The sequence below is a fragment of the Sus scrofa genome, chromosome 13 (genome assembly GCF_000003025.6).
Source record: "Sus scrofa isolate TJ Tabasco breed Duroc chromosome 13, Sscrofa11.1, whole genome shotgun sequence".
In the NCBI taxonomy this organism is placed as follows: domain Eukaryota; kingdom Metazoa; phylum Chordata; class Mammalia; order Artiodactyla; family Suidae; genus Sus; species Sus scrofa.
The window spans coordinates 46,029,294-46,049,157 of NC_010455.5; the positions used below are offsets into that span (position 1 = coordinate 46,029,294).

General features: G+C 42.1%; 1 protein-coding gene across 8 annotated transcripts in view; it reads right to left on the bottom strand.

Annotated features, from left to right (window-relative positions):
* The window catches only part of ADAMTS9 (ADAM metallopeptidase with thrombospondin type 1 motif 9), a 175,486-nt gene continuing 160,081 nt past the window's right edge, over positions 4,460 to 19,864 (bottom strand). For all 8 annotated transcript variants that reach the window (XM_003132298.6, XM_021070781.1, XM_021070780.1 and 5 more), the window contains 3 exons: positions 17,755 to 17,859; positions 8,036 to 8,130; positions 4,460 to 6,004 (listed from right to left, as the gene is read on the bottom strand). In XM_003132298.6, the coding sequence (XP_003132346.4) occupies positions 8,041 to 8,130; positions 17,755 to 17,859 (195 nt within the window). In that variant the 3' untranslated portion in view covers positions 4,460 to 6,004; positions 8,036 to 8,040. The remainder of the gene's footprint in view (positions 6,005 to 8,035; positions 8,131 to 17,754; positions 17,860 to 19,864) is intronic.

Consider the following 19,864-nt stretch of genomic DNA (forward strand, 5'->3'; position numbering starts at 1 on the left):
TCCAGAACTCAGCACACCATCACTTTAGTACCATGAGAATTCTATGCCCATCATTAATATGTCTACAAATTACAAATGCTGGAGAGGGTGTAGAGAAAAAGGAACCCTCCTACACTGTTGGTGGGAATGTAAGTTGGTACAACTACTATGGAAAACAGTATGGAAATTCCCCAGAAAACTTAATATAGAACTACCACAGGATCTAGCAATCCCACTCCCAGTCACAGATTTGGACAAAACTATAATTCAAAATGATACATGCACTCCTACGTTCACTGACACAGTAGTCACAATAGCCAAGACATGGAAACAACCTAAATGTCCACTGAAAGAGGAATAGATTAAAACGATATGATACATATATACAATGGAATATTACTTGGCCTTAAAAAGAATGAAATAGTGCCATTCACAGCAACATGGATTCAATGAGAGATTATCATATTAAATGAAGTCAGAAAGAGAAGGACAAATACTGTTTGATATAACTTATATGTGAAATCTAAAATATGGCACAAATGAACCTATCTACAGAACAGAAACATACAAACATGGAGAACAGACTTGTGGTTGCTAAGTGGGGAGGGAATGGGATGGACTGACTTTGGGGTTAGCAGATGCAAATTATTGCATTCAGGATGAAGAGACAATAAGGTCCTACTATATAGCACGGGGAGCTCTACCCAATCTCCTGGGATAGACAATGATGGAAAATAATATAAAAAGTATATATATATATTGTATGACTGAATCATTTTGCTATACAGCAGAAATTGGCACAACATTGTAAGTCAACTATAATTTCATTAAAAAATAAAAATATTCTATGTCCTAGGAAGCATATGCAAAAACACAGAATTCCTGATAATTTCAAAAGTCTTTGGACCAAGACAAGACGATATTTATATATAATGCCCACATGCAAAATCCAATCAAGCAATCTAACTGTTGCAGAGTTTGGAATGAGGGTAGGAAAAAAAATCAGGAATATCTAGAATGTGAATCCAGGAACATGGGCTATCGGACCATCCTTCTCTTGAAGTTAAGGGTCACCAACATAAAGGCTAGTGTGGTTATTGAGGTTTTGGATAATCATGTCAGCATTTAGGGCCAATCTCTATAGTCCCTAAATGTGTGGAAAATGTAATAGACAGAAAAATGACTCCCTCACTCTACCCCAAAGATGTCCATGTCCCAATCTCTACAACCTGCTGATATGTGACCTTACTTTTCACAGGGGACTTTGCAGATCTGATTAAGGTAAGGATCTTAAGATAGGGTGGTCATTCTGGGATATCTGGTGGGTCTAATGAAATCACAAGGATCCTGAAAAGAGGAAGGCAAGTGAGTCAAAGTTTGAAAGAGGTGATGTAATGATGGAAGTGGAGGTAGAGGGGGGGAGAGAGAGAGGCTGGGAGGTGCTACTTCACTGGCTTTGAAGATGAAGGAAGGGGCCACCAGCCAAGGAGTGCAGGCAGCCTCTAGAAGCTGGAAAAGGCAAAGGAACATATTCTCCCTAGGAAATAGAGAAGGAATACAGTTCTACTAACCCAGTGAGATGTCTGACTTTCAGTACTATAAGATAATAAGTCTGTGTTGTTTTAAGCCTGGTTTGAGGTTACCTTATTACAGCAGCAATAGGAAATCAAGGAATACAAAATTCTTCCCCAGATGGAGAGAGAGGAACCATCTTGGTCTCTGCTGTTCCAATTCTTACACCCAAGGGGAACCTCTGGTTCTGCAACAGTGGGATGAGCTCACAACTTTTATTCCTGTTAAGAGTAAGATTTAGGATATACAATTTTTAAGGGAATCAGAACCACTGTGTTTAGATGTGTTTAGGAACATGTGAAAATTTGATGGCTTATATAAGTGTCATGATTTGAAACATTAGAGTGGTAGCTCAAAATGCCACTTTAAACCATGTCATTGAGTACTTGATCTAGATTTGTCATTTTAAGGCAAAACCACACTAAATCAATTTGCCACTTAGTAATATTTCAAAGAAATTTAGGGTCACCAATTTATGTAATATTTATACTTTTGTACTTATAAAAAGTATTTAAGTAGTCAGAAATACGTGCTTAAGTCAGATAATTGAAGGGCTTAAGATAAAAAAATTCATTAAATGTATAAATAATGTATAAAATATTTAAAGGCTTTTTGTTGACTAAATGATAAATGGAGAAAACACTATTCAAATGTTTTATAAAAAGTAGTTATTAAAAACCAGGCTGATAAATAAGTAAAATAATAGGATTTATAAGCTGAACCCAAAGCTTAAGGAAGAACATTGTTTTGAACTTATAATAAACCATTAATTTTTTCTACATACAAACACTATTTAACCTCACTGTAACTCTATCAGCAGTCTGTAAGGCATTTGATCCTAAGTCATAATACAGTGACGTAGTACAAGCTGCATAGGAATGTGTACATTTCTTTACAAAATTACATTTCATCTTCTTTCCATTGTAAACGAATGCTCTTTTATTAGTCTTTTGCTCCTTTTGTCCTTATCGGACATCACTGTGATTAATAATGTTATAAAACTAGTTGCTTTACCTACTGAACAGAAAAAATACATGCCCAGGGCTACAAGCAAAGATAGTCTTCAGGTTTCAGGGAGAAAATTGCTATATAGTGTTTTTTTTTTTAAAGTAGTTTTCATGGGGAAAAAAAAAGCCCTCTAAATTCATGGTCTGGAGTTATTTTAAATTTTAGGGATTTCAGGGGAGTAACAATCTTTTCAGGACAAAGAACCTCTAAAGGTCTTATGTACACCCTGCATAATCACCTGTAAAATCAGCAGAAAGAAACTGCAGGCTTAACAGTGCAATGCCTAGACTTGATACTAAAATATCAGTACAGGACCTCTCCCGCCATCTGTTGGTGACAGGTAGAGTTTCTCGTGGCCACTGTGGCAGACAGCAAAGCTAGGGCTTTGTTAGCAGCTATGTAAATTCCTAAAGAAGGAATTCCTGACCACCCTGTTTAAAACAGCAACATGCTCACCCAGGGCACCCAGCATCTCTCTGGCTCGCTGCCTTTTTTTTTTTTTTTTTTTTTTTCTTTTTAGGGCTACACATGTAAGTTCCCAGGCTAGGCTAGGGGTCGAATTGGAGCTACAGCTGCTGGCCTACGCCACAGCCACAGCAACCCAAGACCTGAGCCGCGTCTGCGACCTACACCACAGCTCACAGCAACGCCAGCTCCTTAACCCACTGAGGGAGGCCAGAGATCAAATCCTCATCCTCATGGATACTGGTCATATTCATTTTTGCTGTGCCACAGCGGAGACTCCCCCTCCAGCTCCCTGCTTTATTTCTCCCTCTGGTACTTCTCTACCATCTCACAGACTAGGTTTTGCTTGCTATTTATTACTTTTGTATCAATCCAAAAGAAAAACTGACACGCTAAGGCAATAATAGACATGTAACAGCATGTGTGAAAGCTTTGGGGGATGAAAGTTCATGGTGTTTGGGGAATGGCATGCTGTGCCATGATTGTACACGGGTGGCCATTATGGAAAATATGCTCAGATCTATTATTGGAAAAGAACTGCAGAGCAGTTTCCTTGTTCATTTGTTTATTTTCTCTCTCATCTGCCACCACTAACACGTAAACTCCGAAGGGCAGAGATTTCTGTGGTTCTTGCTCACTGCTTGTGGCAGAAGCAGCTAATTGGCCCAGTGGCCACTCTTCCCTCCTTCCTTTTAGTTCTTGAAACCCCATCTCCACTGAGCATTAGTGGGGGAAATGTGGTTGCTATCTAGAGTCCATTTCCTTCTGCAATTCGAGTAGGCTGTGCATCTAAGCAATGCCTAATAAGCTATAAATAAAAGTTATCCTTGAACCTCCAGGTATTGCCTTCAAATGACTGGCTCCTCCCTACAGGCTAGACACTGACAGAGGGAAGATGAGCCAGATAAGGGCAATACCTTGAGAAAGGCCCAGCCACCAAACAGAAGGAGCCCAATGCTCCGCTGACATTCAGAACAGTCACCCACCAGGCCCAGCTGCCTGCTGACTTCTGCATAGAAAAGGAGAGAAAAAGAAACATCCATCTTATTTTGGGGTCTCTTTCTTACGGTTCTGTGAGGAAGTGAATTTCTGCTCCAAATTTGCACATTGAAATTGTCACCCCTAATGTGATTGTACTTGGGGAGACCAAGCCCCCAAATTCCACTTAAATCCCCTGTTCTGTCTGCTTACTTGTTCCCCATCTCACAGACAAGAGGTTTATATCTCTGATGCTCAGCAGAACCACTTCAACTGATTTAAGTCATGAAAAGACAGAATTGGGGGCCATCCCCGTCCCTTCTCTGTCTCCAGAACAGCAAATGTAATCAACGGGATTAAGCAAATCTGCCTTTCTTCCCAACTTTGCAATCTTATAAACTAGAGACTTGCTCATTCCAACTTGAATCAAGAATCCAAAAACCATGTGAAACAGAAATGTTTGGATGTGGTTGTGGTATTTATTCATAGTATATTTTCACAATGTATTAATGATGGAGAATAACACTTATTCATACATTGAATATAACTTCCTGGAGGGCCTTGGAGTTTGGGTTTGGAGAATACTGCCAGGTTTCTCTGAATCTCTGGTTTTCGGAAATGGGAGGGTTTCTCAAATCCAAGTGTCTGACATGAATAATGACTTTTCCTCAGTCCAGGCAGAAGAGCAGAAACACCAGGGCTTTGGTACTTCTGTTTTGGAAAGAAGTAACCAAGAGCATGTCCAAAGATTCACAGAAGCTGAGAAAGATTCAGGCATCTTGAACTCCATAGTTCATTTCTTCTTGTGAATTCCAATTACTGCAGCAGTCACCAACACTGGCAGAGCTTTAGGCTTCTGGCCTAAATAGAAGTCAAGTCACCAGCCAATGTTTTCATGTAGAAGGCAATCCCGATGATGAAGAGCCTGGTCCTTAGTTTCTTCAGATATGCTGGGGGTGCTAATAGCACCCCATCCCATGCATCTTTCTGTATTACAATTGTTAAAGTAGACACCATTTGAGAATATCTTGTCAAAACGCTGAGCAGGTCTCATTTGCTCAATATCACTTGGTAATGAAACTGCTTGTGGGGACCCTCCATTTAACCAGAGAGAGAGCAACGCACCATGGACTGAAGCAAAGTATCAGTAACAATAACAACAAGAAACAAGTCCAAGTCTCTTTCCAGAAAGGTATGTCTCAAAAAAAGGGTAAACAGTCTTATTTTATCCAAGTGATTCTGTCCACTGGAAGCTGTCCTTTGTTTTCTCCCTTTTATTAAACTGTTTACATTTCTGAGTCTGATGATCGCTTAAATACATACAATATTAGCACCAAGGCAGCAATCTTTTTTTTTTTTCCCAGAGATCACATGAAACTGAATAGATATTTAACATAATTAAGAGCTGGTACAATCTGTGACATCACTAAATTACTTATTGGCTAATGATACTTTCCTAGAAATGCCAAAAATATCTTCATACGACTCTTGTAGCACCTTGATGGCAGCTAGGTTGTTCCTTTTTTTTTTTTTTTAAATTACAATTTTAAAAAAGTAACAAGAAAACATTTACAGATAGGAAGTAAACAATAGTGTACCGTGATAATGAAGGATCACTCTTGTCATAGTACTACATATAATGTAGAGTACGTAAAATGCAGTGGTCTGACTGCAGGGGACAAAATAATGCCAAAGGCAGTCATAATAGAATCATTTTACGTACAAAAATATTACATCACAATAAATAATTTCAAACATAAATATTAAACTTTACATCATTAGGATATTCCACATCTATATACACACACATATATACACACACATACATGTGTGTGTATATATGTATATATATATATGCATATGTACACACACACACAGACATACAAGTCCACACACACATACAGACACACACGCACCACACACACACTCACACAAATTTTAAGGTGGAGGTATTGCATCACTATCCTTCATCCATCCCATAATGGCTTCCTCTTCAGAGCATCTGAAAACAAATGAACCAACCAGGAAATGTAAATCTTCTGTCTCCAATGACATAGAGTCAAGAGTAGGTCAAGCATAAATTTTTACATATGGAATTTTAAAATAACACTATTTTCTATAGATTTTATTTGGTTGATTTATTTTTTGGCCATACCCATGGCATGCGGAAGTTCCTAGGCCAGGGATCGAACCCACACCACAGCAGTGACCTCAGCCACAGCAGTGATGATGATGGATCCTTAACCTGCTGAGCCACCAAGGAACTCCTCTCTAGATTTCAAAAATAATGCTTATTATAAGAAACATGGAAACGTCAGTGGTGTATAAAGAATAAAATAAAAAAACACTAGCCTTTGATTCCCTTCACCTAATGTTCTTCAAATACTAGTGTGTTTCCTCCTAGTCTTTGTTATATATAACATGTAAATGTTATATGTGCTCACTCAAATCTTACCATACATAAAATACATACAAAAATTTACTAGACATGAAATACATACACTACATATAAAACAGGGATCTCTAATGGATACCTGCTGACTTTGCCTGACTTTATCCCATCTCTTTTCTGATAACAAACTCCTTATGGTCCTTTGAGAACCATCTCTCTTCCAAATGAAGCTACTGGTCACCTGACTCTAGGTGGTACCTGATCTCGGTCTCTTGGACGTTGTGATTGGTTTGGAAATGGACATGTGACACAATCAGAGGCAGAGTTCTTATGCAGAATAGATGCTGGAGGTTAGCATTAACTTGGGGCTATGAGCTGTAAGGATGATGTAAGCCTAGAACTGCCAAGAACCATCTTGTGGGAGAGATGATCAGCCTGAGAATGAAGCCACATAAGAGGCAAGCATTGCTGATGGATGGAGAAAGAAAGAGTCCTGATGACCCTGTTTGAGCCTCTGGATCCAGCCATACCTAAAGCTGGACCATTGCTTGGACATCTCAGTTATGTAAGACAATAAGTTTCTTTTTTCCTGTTGCCTCCTGCAGTGGAAATAATCCTAATTTAAGATCATGATTTTGAGTATGGATATTTAATTAAACATTGGCACTGATATCTAAGTGTCAATCACCATCTTGAAGAGCCTAACAGGGTAATGGACTGCTGGAAGCTTGAGGGAAATCGTAGGATGGGGGGGACTGGGATGAGAAAAGGGACAAAAAGAGTGATTGGTTCAGTCCTCTGCCCAGCAGAGGGCGTACTTGCTGGCATAATGTAGTTAAACCAGGAATTGTTGACCTTTCACAGACTCTCCCACAGATTTGTTAAAATGCAGATTCTGATTTTGTAGGTCTAGAATGAGCTTGAGATTCTGCATTTCTGACAAGTTCCCATGTGATGTGGATCCCACCAGTGGATCACAGTGGTCCTCAGATCACACTTCAGTAACCAGTGTGCGGAAGAGTACATGAATTCAGAGCACTGGCTTTGGGGTAGGACACTCCTAGGTTCTGCCAAGGGAATTCATCATGACCTTGAGCAAGTTCCATAACAACTGTGGGTCTCAGCTACCATCTGTAGAATGAGAATAACTACCCCAAATGATAATTTCATTGTGAGGATTCACTGAAATAAAGCCTGACCAGTGCTTAGCATGGTGCCTGACACATGGTCAGGGAGCAATGAATGCCATTAATACCACTCTTTCAACAACACTCCTGGGTGCATCTCTCAAAGCATGATCTGTGACTCACCTGCATCAGAATTCCTTGCATTAAAAACAGGTTCCTGGGTCCACCCAAGACTTACTAAAGCAGGACCATCAGAGGTGGAGCCCAGGGAGCAGCATTTTTAAGAACTGTAGAGGAATCTGATGCAGGATGTCTAGGGTGGCACGTCCAAGGGTGGAGAACAGATGGCCTCAGTTATATGAGGACAGATGTGTAGCAGAGACAAAGATGGAACAGCACTGAGTCAGCTCAAGATGCTTAGCAGTCACCTGTCTGGGGGGGCAAATGACCTACTTACATTTGTGAATCATTAGGCTACAGAAAAAATGAGAGAGAGAGAGACAGACAGACTTACCTTAACTATAAAACTCGAACCTCCAGGCCAGTGCCAGAGGATGGAGCACATTTTCCGCAGTAACCACCGCATTTCCCTATGACTCGAGTACCATCCTACAAAGAGATGCATTGTCTTAGTCCACCTGTTTGGCTGATCTATTTCTGGGGCTTGTGCTGGCTTTCCTGTTCCCATAGCAGGTAGGCCTTCTGAACAGAAAAGGGACCCAGCATCCTCACCAAAGTCTAAAGCAGGTGTGGCTGAAAGGTGAGCTGTGGGCCCAATCCAGCCTGCCTACTGGTTTTGTATGGCCCACATTGTAGTCGAATACACCTCAGCTTTTCTGCCCCCATGTTTGCTCACCCTCTTTGAAATATGCTCAGTTATACTGTTTCACAGAGATCATACATGGAGACTAAGTCTTTGGTGCCTTAGACCTGGCACAGTTGCTTCATATAAACAACAATTGAAGAGTATCAATAAGATCTAGCTACTCATCAAGAGCAAAGGAAACCACTCCAGTTAATTGCTTTTTTTCCTTTTTCTTTTTAGGGTCACACCATGGGCATATTGAAGTTCCTGGGCCAGGGGTCAAATCAGAGCTGCAGCTACAGGCCTACACCACAGCCACCACAACGCCAGATCCTTAACCCATTGAGCAAGGCCAGGGATCAAACCCATGTCCTTACAGAGACATTGTTCGGTCCTTAATCTGCTGACTTACAATGGGAACTCCTGCTTTGTTTTTTTGTTTTGTTTTGTTTTTGTATTTTTCTAGGGCCGCTCCAGCAACATACGGAGGTTCCCAGGCTAGGGGTAGAATCAGAGCTGCAACTGCCAGCCTACACCACAGCCACAGCAATGTGGGGTCCGCACCGTGTCTGTGACCTACACCATAGTTCACGACAAGGCCAGATCCTTAACCACTGAGTAAGGCCAGGGATCGAACCCATGTCAGGGACACCAGCTGGCTTCATTGACACTGAACCATGACGGGAACTCTGAGATAGTCTGTTTTAAATTTTCTAAATTCCTGACCATTGCTTTCCTCTCAGTCAGGAGTATTTTGACAAATGCTGAGTTTGGTCATGCTGGTGTAGATGGTATTCTTTTAGCACAGCTGTAGTGTCGCTGCATGATAAACATCAAGCTTTGCCATCTAAATGTGACAAAAGAATAATCCACATGCTCTTGATCCTTAAAAGTGCAATAGTCAAGTCTACATTTTTCTTGTTTTGACATACAATGGTAGTTTTTTTTTTAAAAAAGAAAATGTTATAATATAGCAACACACATGGCACTCAAAACACTGTCAAGTTAAACTGTGCTGCTGTGACTTGTAGTGTGTGGAGTGGCAGTGTGAGGCCATAAGAGGCAGTGTGAGGCTATAAGAGCCAGTGTGACTCCTCACCCCTGCTGTTGTCACATAAGAGCAGCCACAGTCAGGAGGCGAATGGAGGGACAGGTCTGTGTTCCAGGAAAACCTGATTTATGGACCCTGAAATCTGGATTTTTTTTTTTTTTTTTAGTAGAGCCACACCCATGGCATATGGAAATTCCTAGGCCAGGGGTCAAACTGGAGTTGGAGCGGACAGCCTACACCAAGCCACATCAATGCCAGATCCAAGCCACGTCTGCAATCTATATCACAGCTCATGGCAATGCCAGAGCCTCAACCCACTGAGCGGAGCCAAGGATCAAACCCGAATCCCCGTGGTTACTAGTTGGTTTCGTTCCCACTGAGCCCCAACAGGAACTCTGGAAATCTGGATTTTATATCATTTCCACATGTCAAGAAATAATCTCCTTGTTTGCTTCTTTTCACCCATTTAAAGATATAAACCCTATTCTTGACATTGGGAGTGACCTCAACTGTCAGTTAAAAAGCAAAGCAAGAGTTCCCACTGTGGCTTAGCAGGTTAGGAACTAGTGCTGGTAAGAAATATGTGCAGAGGAGGAAAGGCATTAGTTGGACTCATTTACAAAACTTGTGAAAATGTAAGATGTTGAAAGCCTGTGATTAGTCATTGCAGAAAACATACGAACCTACCCAGTGTTACTGAGTTGGCGGCATCAGTGATGACCTGCTTTTTCTCTCATCCACTTAACCATCATCAGGAAATCTGGGGTCAGGACGAGAAGCTGAATGCCCTGACTTACTCTAACATAAAGGGGTTTGATAACTAAGCAGTGAAGAATTTTTACAGTGATTTTGAGCCCAGGGCCAGGATTAAAATCTTTCTGAACAAGAAGAGCCATTCTCAATCACTGTCATTGAGCATTAATGGCTTTGGGCATTATCTTTTGCTACTGAGTTGATAATGTTTCTTAATGAACTGAAGCTAAAATTACAAGGCAAAAATTGCATGTATAGGCCAAAACTTACACTGTGGTAAAGTCATTTCAATAGCAACATTCTTCGAATCATAAATCAAGTTAAGGCACATTGTACACTTCTCATCCTATCAAATGTTAGAGCAAGGCTCTCTGCTGCCATTCCACATACATTTACAGTGCATATATTTCCTGAGCACAAACCCCAGTTCCAGCAGCATTTCTGGACTTTGATGTCCATGCAAAGGAAATTGTCATATTTCAAAACCCATCTAATGAGTTAATTGAGGACCTTCCATCTCACCTTCAATTACAAGTGATTAATCTGTAATGTAATGGCATGCTGAAAGGCAAATATCAAGTGAAAAATCTAGTAGAATTCCACAAATGCCTGTGAAGGCATGAATATGCCCAATTAAAATGATGTCGTTGTAGATGATATTAGTGTTTGGCAATATCTATCCCTGCAAAGAGACATTTACAAAGCTGAAGTACAAAAATATCTCCTTTCAGATTGGCATTAACAGATACATATTTGTAATCAGTTCTGATAACAGAGAACACTAATAAAGCAAAATGTTATCTTCTCTCACTATTCCACACTTTTCCTGGGTAGATCTGTATAGCAAAACTTGATACTCAAATATTACTATGTTTTGATTTATCACTAAAAGGTTTGTGTAAATTTGTTTTTGCTCTTGTCATATAAGTACATATGTAATATTGATGATATTTACCTCTTGGCTGGCAATGTCTACAATATTTTTTATCTGGTCCTTTACAGAGTTTGCTGAACCTTGGTCTCCGGCCTTGTGTGGCTGTCCAGGATTCATCCTGCTCCATTTTTTCCCTCTACCCTCCCTCCACCTCCTCCTCTGCATTTCATTGCATTGCTCTTCTTACACGCCTCTTATAACACAGGGCCTTTGCACGTGCCACTTCTCTAACTGGAACTCTTTTCCCTCTCCCTCTCTGTGGGCACTGGACCAGCCATCTTTTGTCTGGCAAATTCTTAGGAACTCAGACTGAGAAACCTTTTTGATGCAGTTACCTGCTGCAGAGCATCCTGTTAAAATGGGGAAATTCTCTCTTCATGTCTCTCTCTCCCCCTCCTTGGAATGTAAGCCCCAAGATGGCAAGGCCAGTGCCTTGTTAAAATCTGAGGGTCTCTAGAATGTAGCCGTATTTGGCTCATAGTGGTCTAAATACACATTTGTTGAAAGGAAGGAAGGAAGGGAGGGCGGAAGAAAAAGCCTGAAGTTCAAGTACACTCTTCTGTGTGAACTCCAATTCAGACGGCCCTGCTTATCAGTCCCCTTCATGCTTCCCTGTGTTATGAAAAACTCCATGTTTATCAGCGGCATCACATCCCGTTTTGCAAATCACCGTGTCATATAAGCCACACCCACCCCGATTCCTGCACGGTGTTCAGCATCTAAGATGTTTTACATTTTCCTTCTCCTCCATGCTTTTTGAAGCATACTTGTGCCTGCATTTCAGGTTATCTTTGGGCTATAATTGGTTCATATAGCCAAACTATGGAAGACTCTCGAAAACAATGGATAATCTCGTTTTAAAACATAAAAGGAAAAAAGAAAAAACTTGCCAATTAAAAAAAAATTCACTCTTTTAAAAAATTTGCATGTTTTTGATTATGAGTGAGATTAAGGTGGGACTCTGATTTCCATCACCCTACTTGGTCCTGGTTTTAAGGGTCCATGATAGTTCTGGAGTTAGTTGGACACCACCAACTAGGCAAGATGCCAGACCAAATGATCTTCTAGCCAAGAACATTCACCCTAGGCTGAAGTATAGGTCTGGTGGCCTTAAGGATGCTGACACAGTAGATACCTTCTGTCTTATTAAAGCTTATATTTTAGCCAAACTCTTCCTGACACAGCAGCAGAGACTGGATTGACTTGAGTTTGTATTAAATCTTAAAAAAAAAAAAAACAAACCTCTTTAAACTTCAATTTTCTGGTGCATCTGTAAAATGGGGATAATACTAGTCTCCCTTATGGGTGTGCTACAAATGAAAGAATGCATTAAAAAGAGCTTAGCTTAGTTGGCCTAATGTACTACTCAGTAAATAATAGATTTTTTTTTTGTCTTTTTAGGGCCACACCTACAGCATATGGAGCTTCCCAGGCTAGGTCTAATCAGAGCTGTTGCTGCCAGCCTATACCACAGCCCCAGCAATGCCAGATCTGAGGCGCATCTGCAACCTACAGCACAGCTCACTGAGCAAGGCCAGGGATCAAACCCACAACCTCATGGCTCCTAGTCAGATTCGTTTCTGCTGCGCCATGATGGGAACTCCAAAAAATAATAGATATTTTTGTCATAAAGGTATTTTTATGTGTGGATCTCCCATCACAGCCTAATCTCATGGAGATGAGGCTGGCAATTATAAAATTGCTGATATCAGCTTTGCAATGTTCATGTTATTTTTAAGGACTCCATTAATTTGATTTAGGTAAAGGCTATGCTAGCTTATTTCTACTATATAATAAAAATACATACTGAGAAAATGAATAGCATAAACATGGCTGTCAGGGAAACAGTACCTATTGAAAAGAAAAAGGGATGTTTTCCAGCATTTTTGAGGCACCCCCTCACAGACAATGAAAACCTAATTGTAAATCATTTTTATTTCTTCATTAAAGCCATGTCCTCTAAAAATCTCTTTTCAATAAATATTTTGTGAGCAGAGTTTGAGCCACTGCATGTATTTAAAATGAATGACTCTCTGTTCCATTAAGAATAGTTTATAGTTCGTACTTGTCACTTATTTCTCTGCTTTTCACAACTGATACGACCAGAAGAGGTTGACTCATGGAATTGAGGACAGCCAGCACATCTCTGATGGAAGTGTGCTTATTTGCATTTCTTTGGAGTGTGCTGGGAGTTAAATTGCCCATAAAACACGGTTTTTGGTTTTTTTCAAAATACAGTCCTAAGCACACTTACATGTATGTATATAAATATATATATCTATGTGTGCATAAGTATATGTAAATATATACATACATTATGTATAAATGTCTAACTTCAATGGGATTTATAGAATAAAATGTACACACATATAAATGGTAGTTTCACTCGTGTGCAGTATGATTTTTACACTTGGTGGATAACTGGATTTTCATAAATGACTTGTGGGTTAGGAGGCAGCCTGTGATAGATAAATGAGAATTGATTCTGTGCTTACTACACATACACACACACACATACACACACTCATATTGATCTCATGTTACCTTAACTCCACTGGTTGGAAATGAACTAAAAGATTCAACATATGAACTGAGTCATTCTCCTCTATGGCAATGTCACTTTCATTAATTTTTAATTTCAAAGCAATTCTTCCATTTACAGCTCTTCCCCCAGAATAAGGAATGACCATTAGGTCTGGGGTCAGGCATCCAGGCCTTAGTAATATAGGCCCCTGGCTGCCCGCTGACCCTGCCAATCCCTCAGGTACAAAAACAGCACAAAGCCCGGCCTCAGTGAGCCTCCCCTCACTGTGCCTCACTCTGAAGGCCCTTCCAGGACCTCCTGGACCAAGGGCCAGATGGCATCTCTGAGAAAGGGCATTTTGAAGGGGTACTTCTAGATGGGGCTGAGGGCCCTTTCACACCCTGAGTCCACTCGTTGGGGAAGAGTGCCCAGAACATCACTGGCAGAGGAGCTCAGAACACCAACATTTCTGCTGCAGTCTCACACCTGGGCCACACCCTCTCTGCAGCCTGTCCCTCACACGGAAGCGGAGTGGAACCTGGGTATCCCTGAGCCAGGTAGGCACAGTGGAAACACTTGTCTACAAGTCCATCCCTGGGCCGGGGGCATCCCCTCCCCCCACTCTGTGCCTCACTCCCAGAAGAGGGGACAAAATTCACTGGGTGCCGTGGGTGCCAGCCAGGTCTAGGCTTGGCCTCCGCTCAGGCTGAACCTGCTTCCTTCATCCCCTCGACCAATTCTGAAACCTTATAGCAAGCCTCAGGCCTATGAAAACACTGCAGCATTAACTGCAAATACTGGGCCCCTACTGTCTGCCCTGTGACGTGCTGACAGCTTTACCTCCTTATGTCATTTATGTACCACAAGAATCCAGCTGGATAAGGACTAGCATGATCCCCATTTTACGGATGAAGAAACGGAGGCTCCTGAGAAGTTACATAACTTGCTCAAAATGGCAGAGCTAATAAGTGCCTGCCAGGCGATCTGACTTAATTAAGGTTTGTACTCTGCAGCCTCTGTGGGCTTTGATTTCAGCATTTTACTTTGAATTTGAGAAAGCCAGAAGAATGGGATCTCAGGCATGTAAAATGTCCAATAAATAGTAGCTATGTCAATGACACAAACCATTATTATTATGAGTTTTTTTTTTTTCTTTTAAGGAGAATTCTTAAAAAAAAAAAAAAAGAAAAAAAGGAGAATTTCTTCCCATTACATACAGGCAACCAAGAGTGAACCTGACACAGACTTTTCCCAGTTTTGTTCCTGCTGGTAAGACCGTGTTCCCACCCTTCAAGCGGTCCTGGCAATTCAGTTTTATCCTGAAAGACTAGAGTTTTCCTGTAGTTTTGCTTGGGGAAAACATTTTATTGCCAAGCATTGGAAAATGGAGGTATTCATTGTGTTTTTCTCTCAGTGACTCCCAGCAGAAAAGTGAGAGAAAGTGAGGACTCAATCAAAGCAGGGCTATTCGGAGAGAAAATTAGGAGCAGCCTCAGCCCCTCGGAAGCCAGATGGTGGTAAATCACAATGGGAGCTGGGACATCAGTTTTCCAAAGTGTGTTCCATGGAACACTGGCAATCCAGGAAAATTCAAAGGTGTAACTTTGGAAAAAAGGCTCTGTGGTTGGTTGAACTCAGGTCAGTGGCTCTCAAAACGTGGTCCCAGACCAGGACATCAGCATCGTCTGGGAAACTGCTGGAAATGGACATTATGGGCTCCTCCCCAGACTGGCTGTTTGACCAAGTCCTGGAGGTGCACTGATGCACATGCCCAAGTTGGAGAACCAGTGATTGGGGGACACGCTGACCTGAATAAAACCACACAGATTTCCTTCCTGAACTCTTTAGCCCAACCTCCAATCCACACATGCTCACTGGGACTCTTTAAGAGGGAAATAAAACATATAAGGTTTCCAAGTGTCTTTGGCTGCAGAGGCTTAGTTTCCGTGGAGCATCCCTGGGGGATGATGCTGGATGGCATAGCAGGTGGGGTACACAGCATCATTTCTCCCTGCTGCTAGGAGACTGAGATTGCTCAGTCCTGGCTCCTGGGGATTCATCAGGAGTGCTCGATAGACCCTGGAGATTAATTTTTTTTGAGCTCAGGCTCTCTGAGCTGGCATGGAATACCAAAATTGAAAGGAAAAAAAAAAAAATGCTGACAGGTAATTGTGAAAGCAATTCCCTCCAGCACAGGCATACCTTCCCCCAAAGGCTGGCAGAAAGAAACAGCTAAGGCAGAGTGCAGTGACCACTGTCTCCATACGGTGGTGCTCCTGGATGTATTTTTAAGTTGTGGAGAAAATCTGCAATATTGACACTGACTAACAGAACTAAAACTTGTTACACCATTTACATAGATGGCTTCCTACATAATCAGGCTTCATGTATGATCACATTTTGGGTAAATAATCTGTGCGTGTGTGTTTGTTTCTCGGACACTAAAACATAATATATTGTAGGAGCGGGACAAAACATTCTAATTTCAGGGCAGAGTGTAAAGCTCACATTCGAAAGCAAACTGTGCTGTCTCTTGGCTCTTTTTTTCCTTTCAGTACAAGGGAAAAAATGACTAATTTATAAGCAAATGATATGGACATTTAATCAGATTTGAAGGAGCTGATTGTCTTAGATAGAAAAAAAGAGAGCTTGAAAGAGGTGTTTTTGTTTGTTTTTTCCCCAAGACACAGATTTACCCCTGGAAGCTAAAAAAAGGATCATGAACCTCGGAGATTTTGCTGGCATGTCACAACTCATGTTCCTTCCCTTCCTGGGTGGAAGCACGTTACACTTACATTCTGAGCTTTTTTTTAAGGGCCGCACCTGTAGCATATGGAGGTTCCAAGGATAGGGGTCGAATCAGAGTTGCAGCTGCCGGTCTATGTCACAGCCACAGCATCGCCAGATCTGAGCTGTGTCTGTGACCTATACCTCAGCTCACATCGGATTCTTAACCACTGAGCGAGGCCAGGGATCAAACCCGCGTCATCATGGATCCAGTCAGGTTCCTTACCACCGAGACAAAACGGGAACTCCCCAATTTTGATAGGGTTTAGCAAATAAAAATATCGGATGCCCAGTCAGATGTGAATTTCAGAAAACACACACTTTTTCAAGAACAATATGTCCTATACAATGTTTCAGACAGGTATATAGTAAAAAGTCTTCCTTATTTATTTGCAATTCAAATTTCACCAGGTACCTGTATTTTGTCTGGCAACCCCACCTTGGAATAATATCCCACTTGCTAGTTTATTCTCCCCTGCCTCTTACTCACATTTCTGGAGACCCTGTGGGCAGAGGTCATGGCTAATGCAGGACTGGGACCAGAGGCCACACCCTGGTAAGTTTCCTTGCCCAGGGGTCAAGCTCTGGCCCCACATTCTTGGAGCCTCCCAAAAGACTGTGAAGGACAATGCTTTCCACCCAGGCTTATACATTAGCATCACCTGGGGAATTTAACTTCTCCCCCTGCATCAGTGCATCTGGGAGGGGCTGGGCACATGCATGCTAAACTCTCCCACGTGATTCCAACACACGCCCAGGCTGAGAAACAGCACATTGACCAGAACTTTGCCAGCTGTCCTGGCAAAGATCCTGCTCTGAAGCCCCAGAAACTGCATTGTCTACAAGCTCTTGGTTGAGGTGGACGCTCTGCAGGGACACACCCTTAAGCAACAAGATGCTGGAGCATGAAAAACAGACTTGCAGAACCTGTGCGTGCTTCTCAAACTCTCCAGAAACCCTCCTGATTGAAGGACCACAGCCCCATTTGTATTTCAGTTCTTCTGAAACAGACATCATTGTCCTAAGTTCTCACAGGTGGATGGCATGTTGGCTAATTAACTGAGTGTGTAGTCTGAGCCACACACTTTGCTGAGGCTGCTGATTGCTTTTGTTTCCTACCTAGGCATCCTTTTAATCACACCAGTGCTTCGCATGTTCACACTGGGAAGAATTCACCAGAAGGGAAGTAAGACTATGCTCCAGTCACCTGTACATGCTGAACTTTGATTTCCGTCCTCAATTTTCTCCCTGACACTTTGTAAAATGGTTTGAGAAAGTGGAAAAGCACACCCTGCTCCTTTAGCATCACTACCTCAGGGGGAGGGAGAGAGGAAGAAAGAGAAAACAAAACCCATCCTCCAACCCATTGGTAACCTTACCGGGGACTTCTTGATGTCAGAGACAGCATAATTCCCTTGAGAGATCCATCTGGCAGATTCAGCTAGAGACAGGCCAGTTCCATAAAGGTTGATGCTGAAACGACCCTGGAATAAACCGCCAATGAGAAAGATTTTTAGTCCACATGACATCCCAAGCAAAGGCCACACTATCATCAAAGGTAAGGTGGAGAAAAATATTAATTAATTACGATAGCTACTAATGACTGAGGATTCATGGGGAGGGGGGACATTTTATGTACATCATCTCATCCACTCTCACCAGAGCTCTTTGAAAGGAGTTTTCTGTACACACGGTAACACTAAGGCCCGGCGCAGGTGGTTCACTTTTTCCAGGAGACAGGGAGAGCCCAACGCACATTTTCCTGACTTCAAAGTCCTCGCTCTCAAGCACCGCTATTCTGCGTCCCTAACACAGCAATCCTGATGTTGCTCACAATTATCAGATTCCTTCAGAAACAAAATGCCACAGTGTAATTTTTCTAACAAGATCTCGCTGCCAAAGCTTCCTGGGCTTCAGCTCCCCGCGGCGCTGAGCACGCCGAGTCCTAAGCACAGCGGGGCGGGGACTTCAAAGGAGAGGCGCTTTCTCGGGACCTGCCAGCAGAGGGCGCGCGCGACCTGCTCTAGGCTGCGGGGCCCGCACCGCCGCTTCCTTCAGGGGCCAGGGGAACCCGGACCTCCCAGCCTGGATCCGGGATTCCTTCCCAAACGTGGCCTCGGGTGTTTCCCTTTTTCTTTCCAAGGAGTCTGTGCAACGGCGAGTCTCTCTTGCTTTCGCCATCTGGCCATCTGTCTCCGTTTCTTTCTCTCTTTCAAAAATGACTCCGCAAAGTCATCTAAAAAAATACTTGAGGTTTCCTACTCCAAGAAAGTTTCAGAGGTAAAAGTGTACTTTCTGGATGAACGTGCTCACAGTGAGTGAATGCTTCCTCTCTGAGCTTTATGATCGAGTTCTTTGTCAAAGTGGTCTTTAATAAGTCAAGGAGAGCAGCGAGGCGGAGACTCATACTCAATCAGACCTAAGTGTAAATTCAGCTTTTTTTTTTTTTTTTTTAACCTTGTAAGAACGTTGGTTTCTCTACCTGTAAAGTGGAAGCACCTCCTTCAGAAAAGTGTAGAGAGGACTAAATTATGGCTGGTACCTTGTAGATATTCAGAAATACTGATACTGGGAGTTCCCTTGTGGTGCAGTGGGTTAAGGATCTGGCATTGTCACTGCCATGGCTCAGGTTGCTGCTGTGTGTTCATATCTGGCCTGGAAACTTCCGCATGCTGTGGATGTGGCAAAAAAAAAAAAAAAAAAATACTGATATAAGCCCTGATAAAGTCACACACACAACTGTTTTGTGTTACTTTTTTCTCCAATACAACAGTAAGCTCCTTGAGAGGAAGGGCTTGATATTTATTTATTTTTATCAGTTATAGTTTTTAACATGTCTAGACACTTGATAGAGTCTTCCTAAATATTATGTCCAAGCTCTTCAATTAAGACTTCCAGGAAAGTTCATTGTGGCTTAGCAGGTTAACGACCCAACACAGTGTCTGTCCATGAGGATGCAGTTTTGATCCCTGGCCTCCCTCCGTGGGTTAAAGATCAAGCATGGCCACAAGCTGCGGCGTAGGTCATAGGTACGGCCCAGATCCAGTTTTGCTGTGGTGTGGTGTAGGCTGGTAGCTGCAGCTCCAATTAGGCTCCTAGCCTGGGTTCTTCCATATGCTGCAGGTGTGGTCCTAAAAAGAAAAAAAAAAAATTCCAGGACTAGGTATAACTTGGAGGTTTCCTCTCCATGTTGGTTCCATAAATACTTGCTAACCAGAGTTTATGAACTCTTTGGGGCCCTTAAGTTCCACACCTGTACACTGGGGACAAGTAGGATTTCTGTTCACAGAGGTGATGGGAGGACTAAATTTGCTCTAAATCAGTGGAGCGCATCAGAGGTCGAATTTGCTCCCAGGGGAGTTGGCAATATCTGGAGATATTTTTGGTGGTCACGTTACCACAGATGGTGGATGTGTGTGTGCCATTAGCTGCTGGTAGAGAGAGACCAGAGATGTTGCCAAATATCCTACAATGCACAGCATGGTCCCC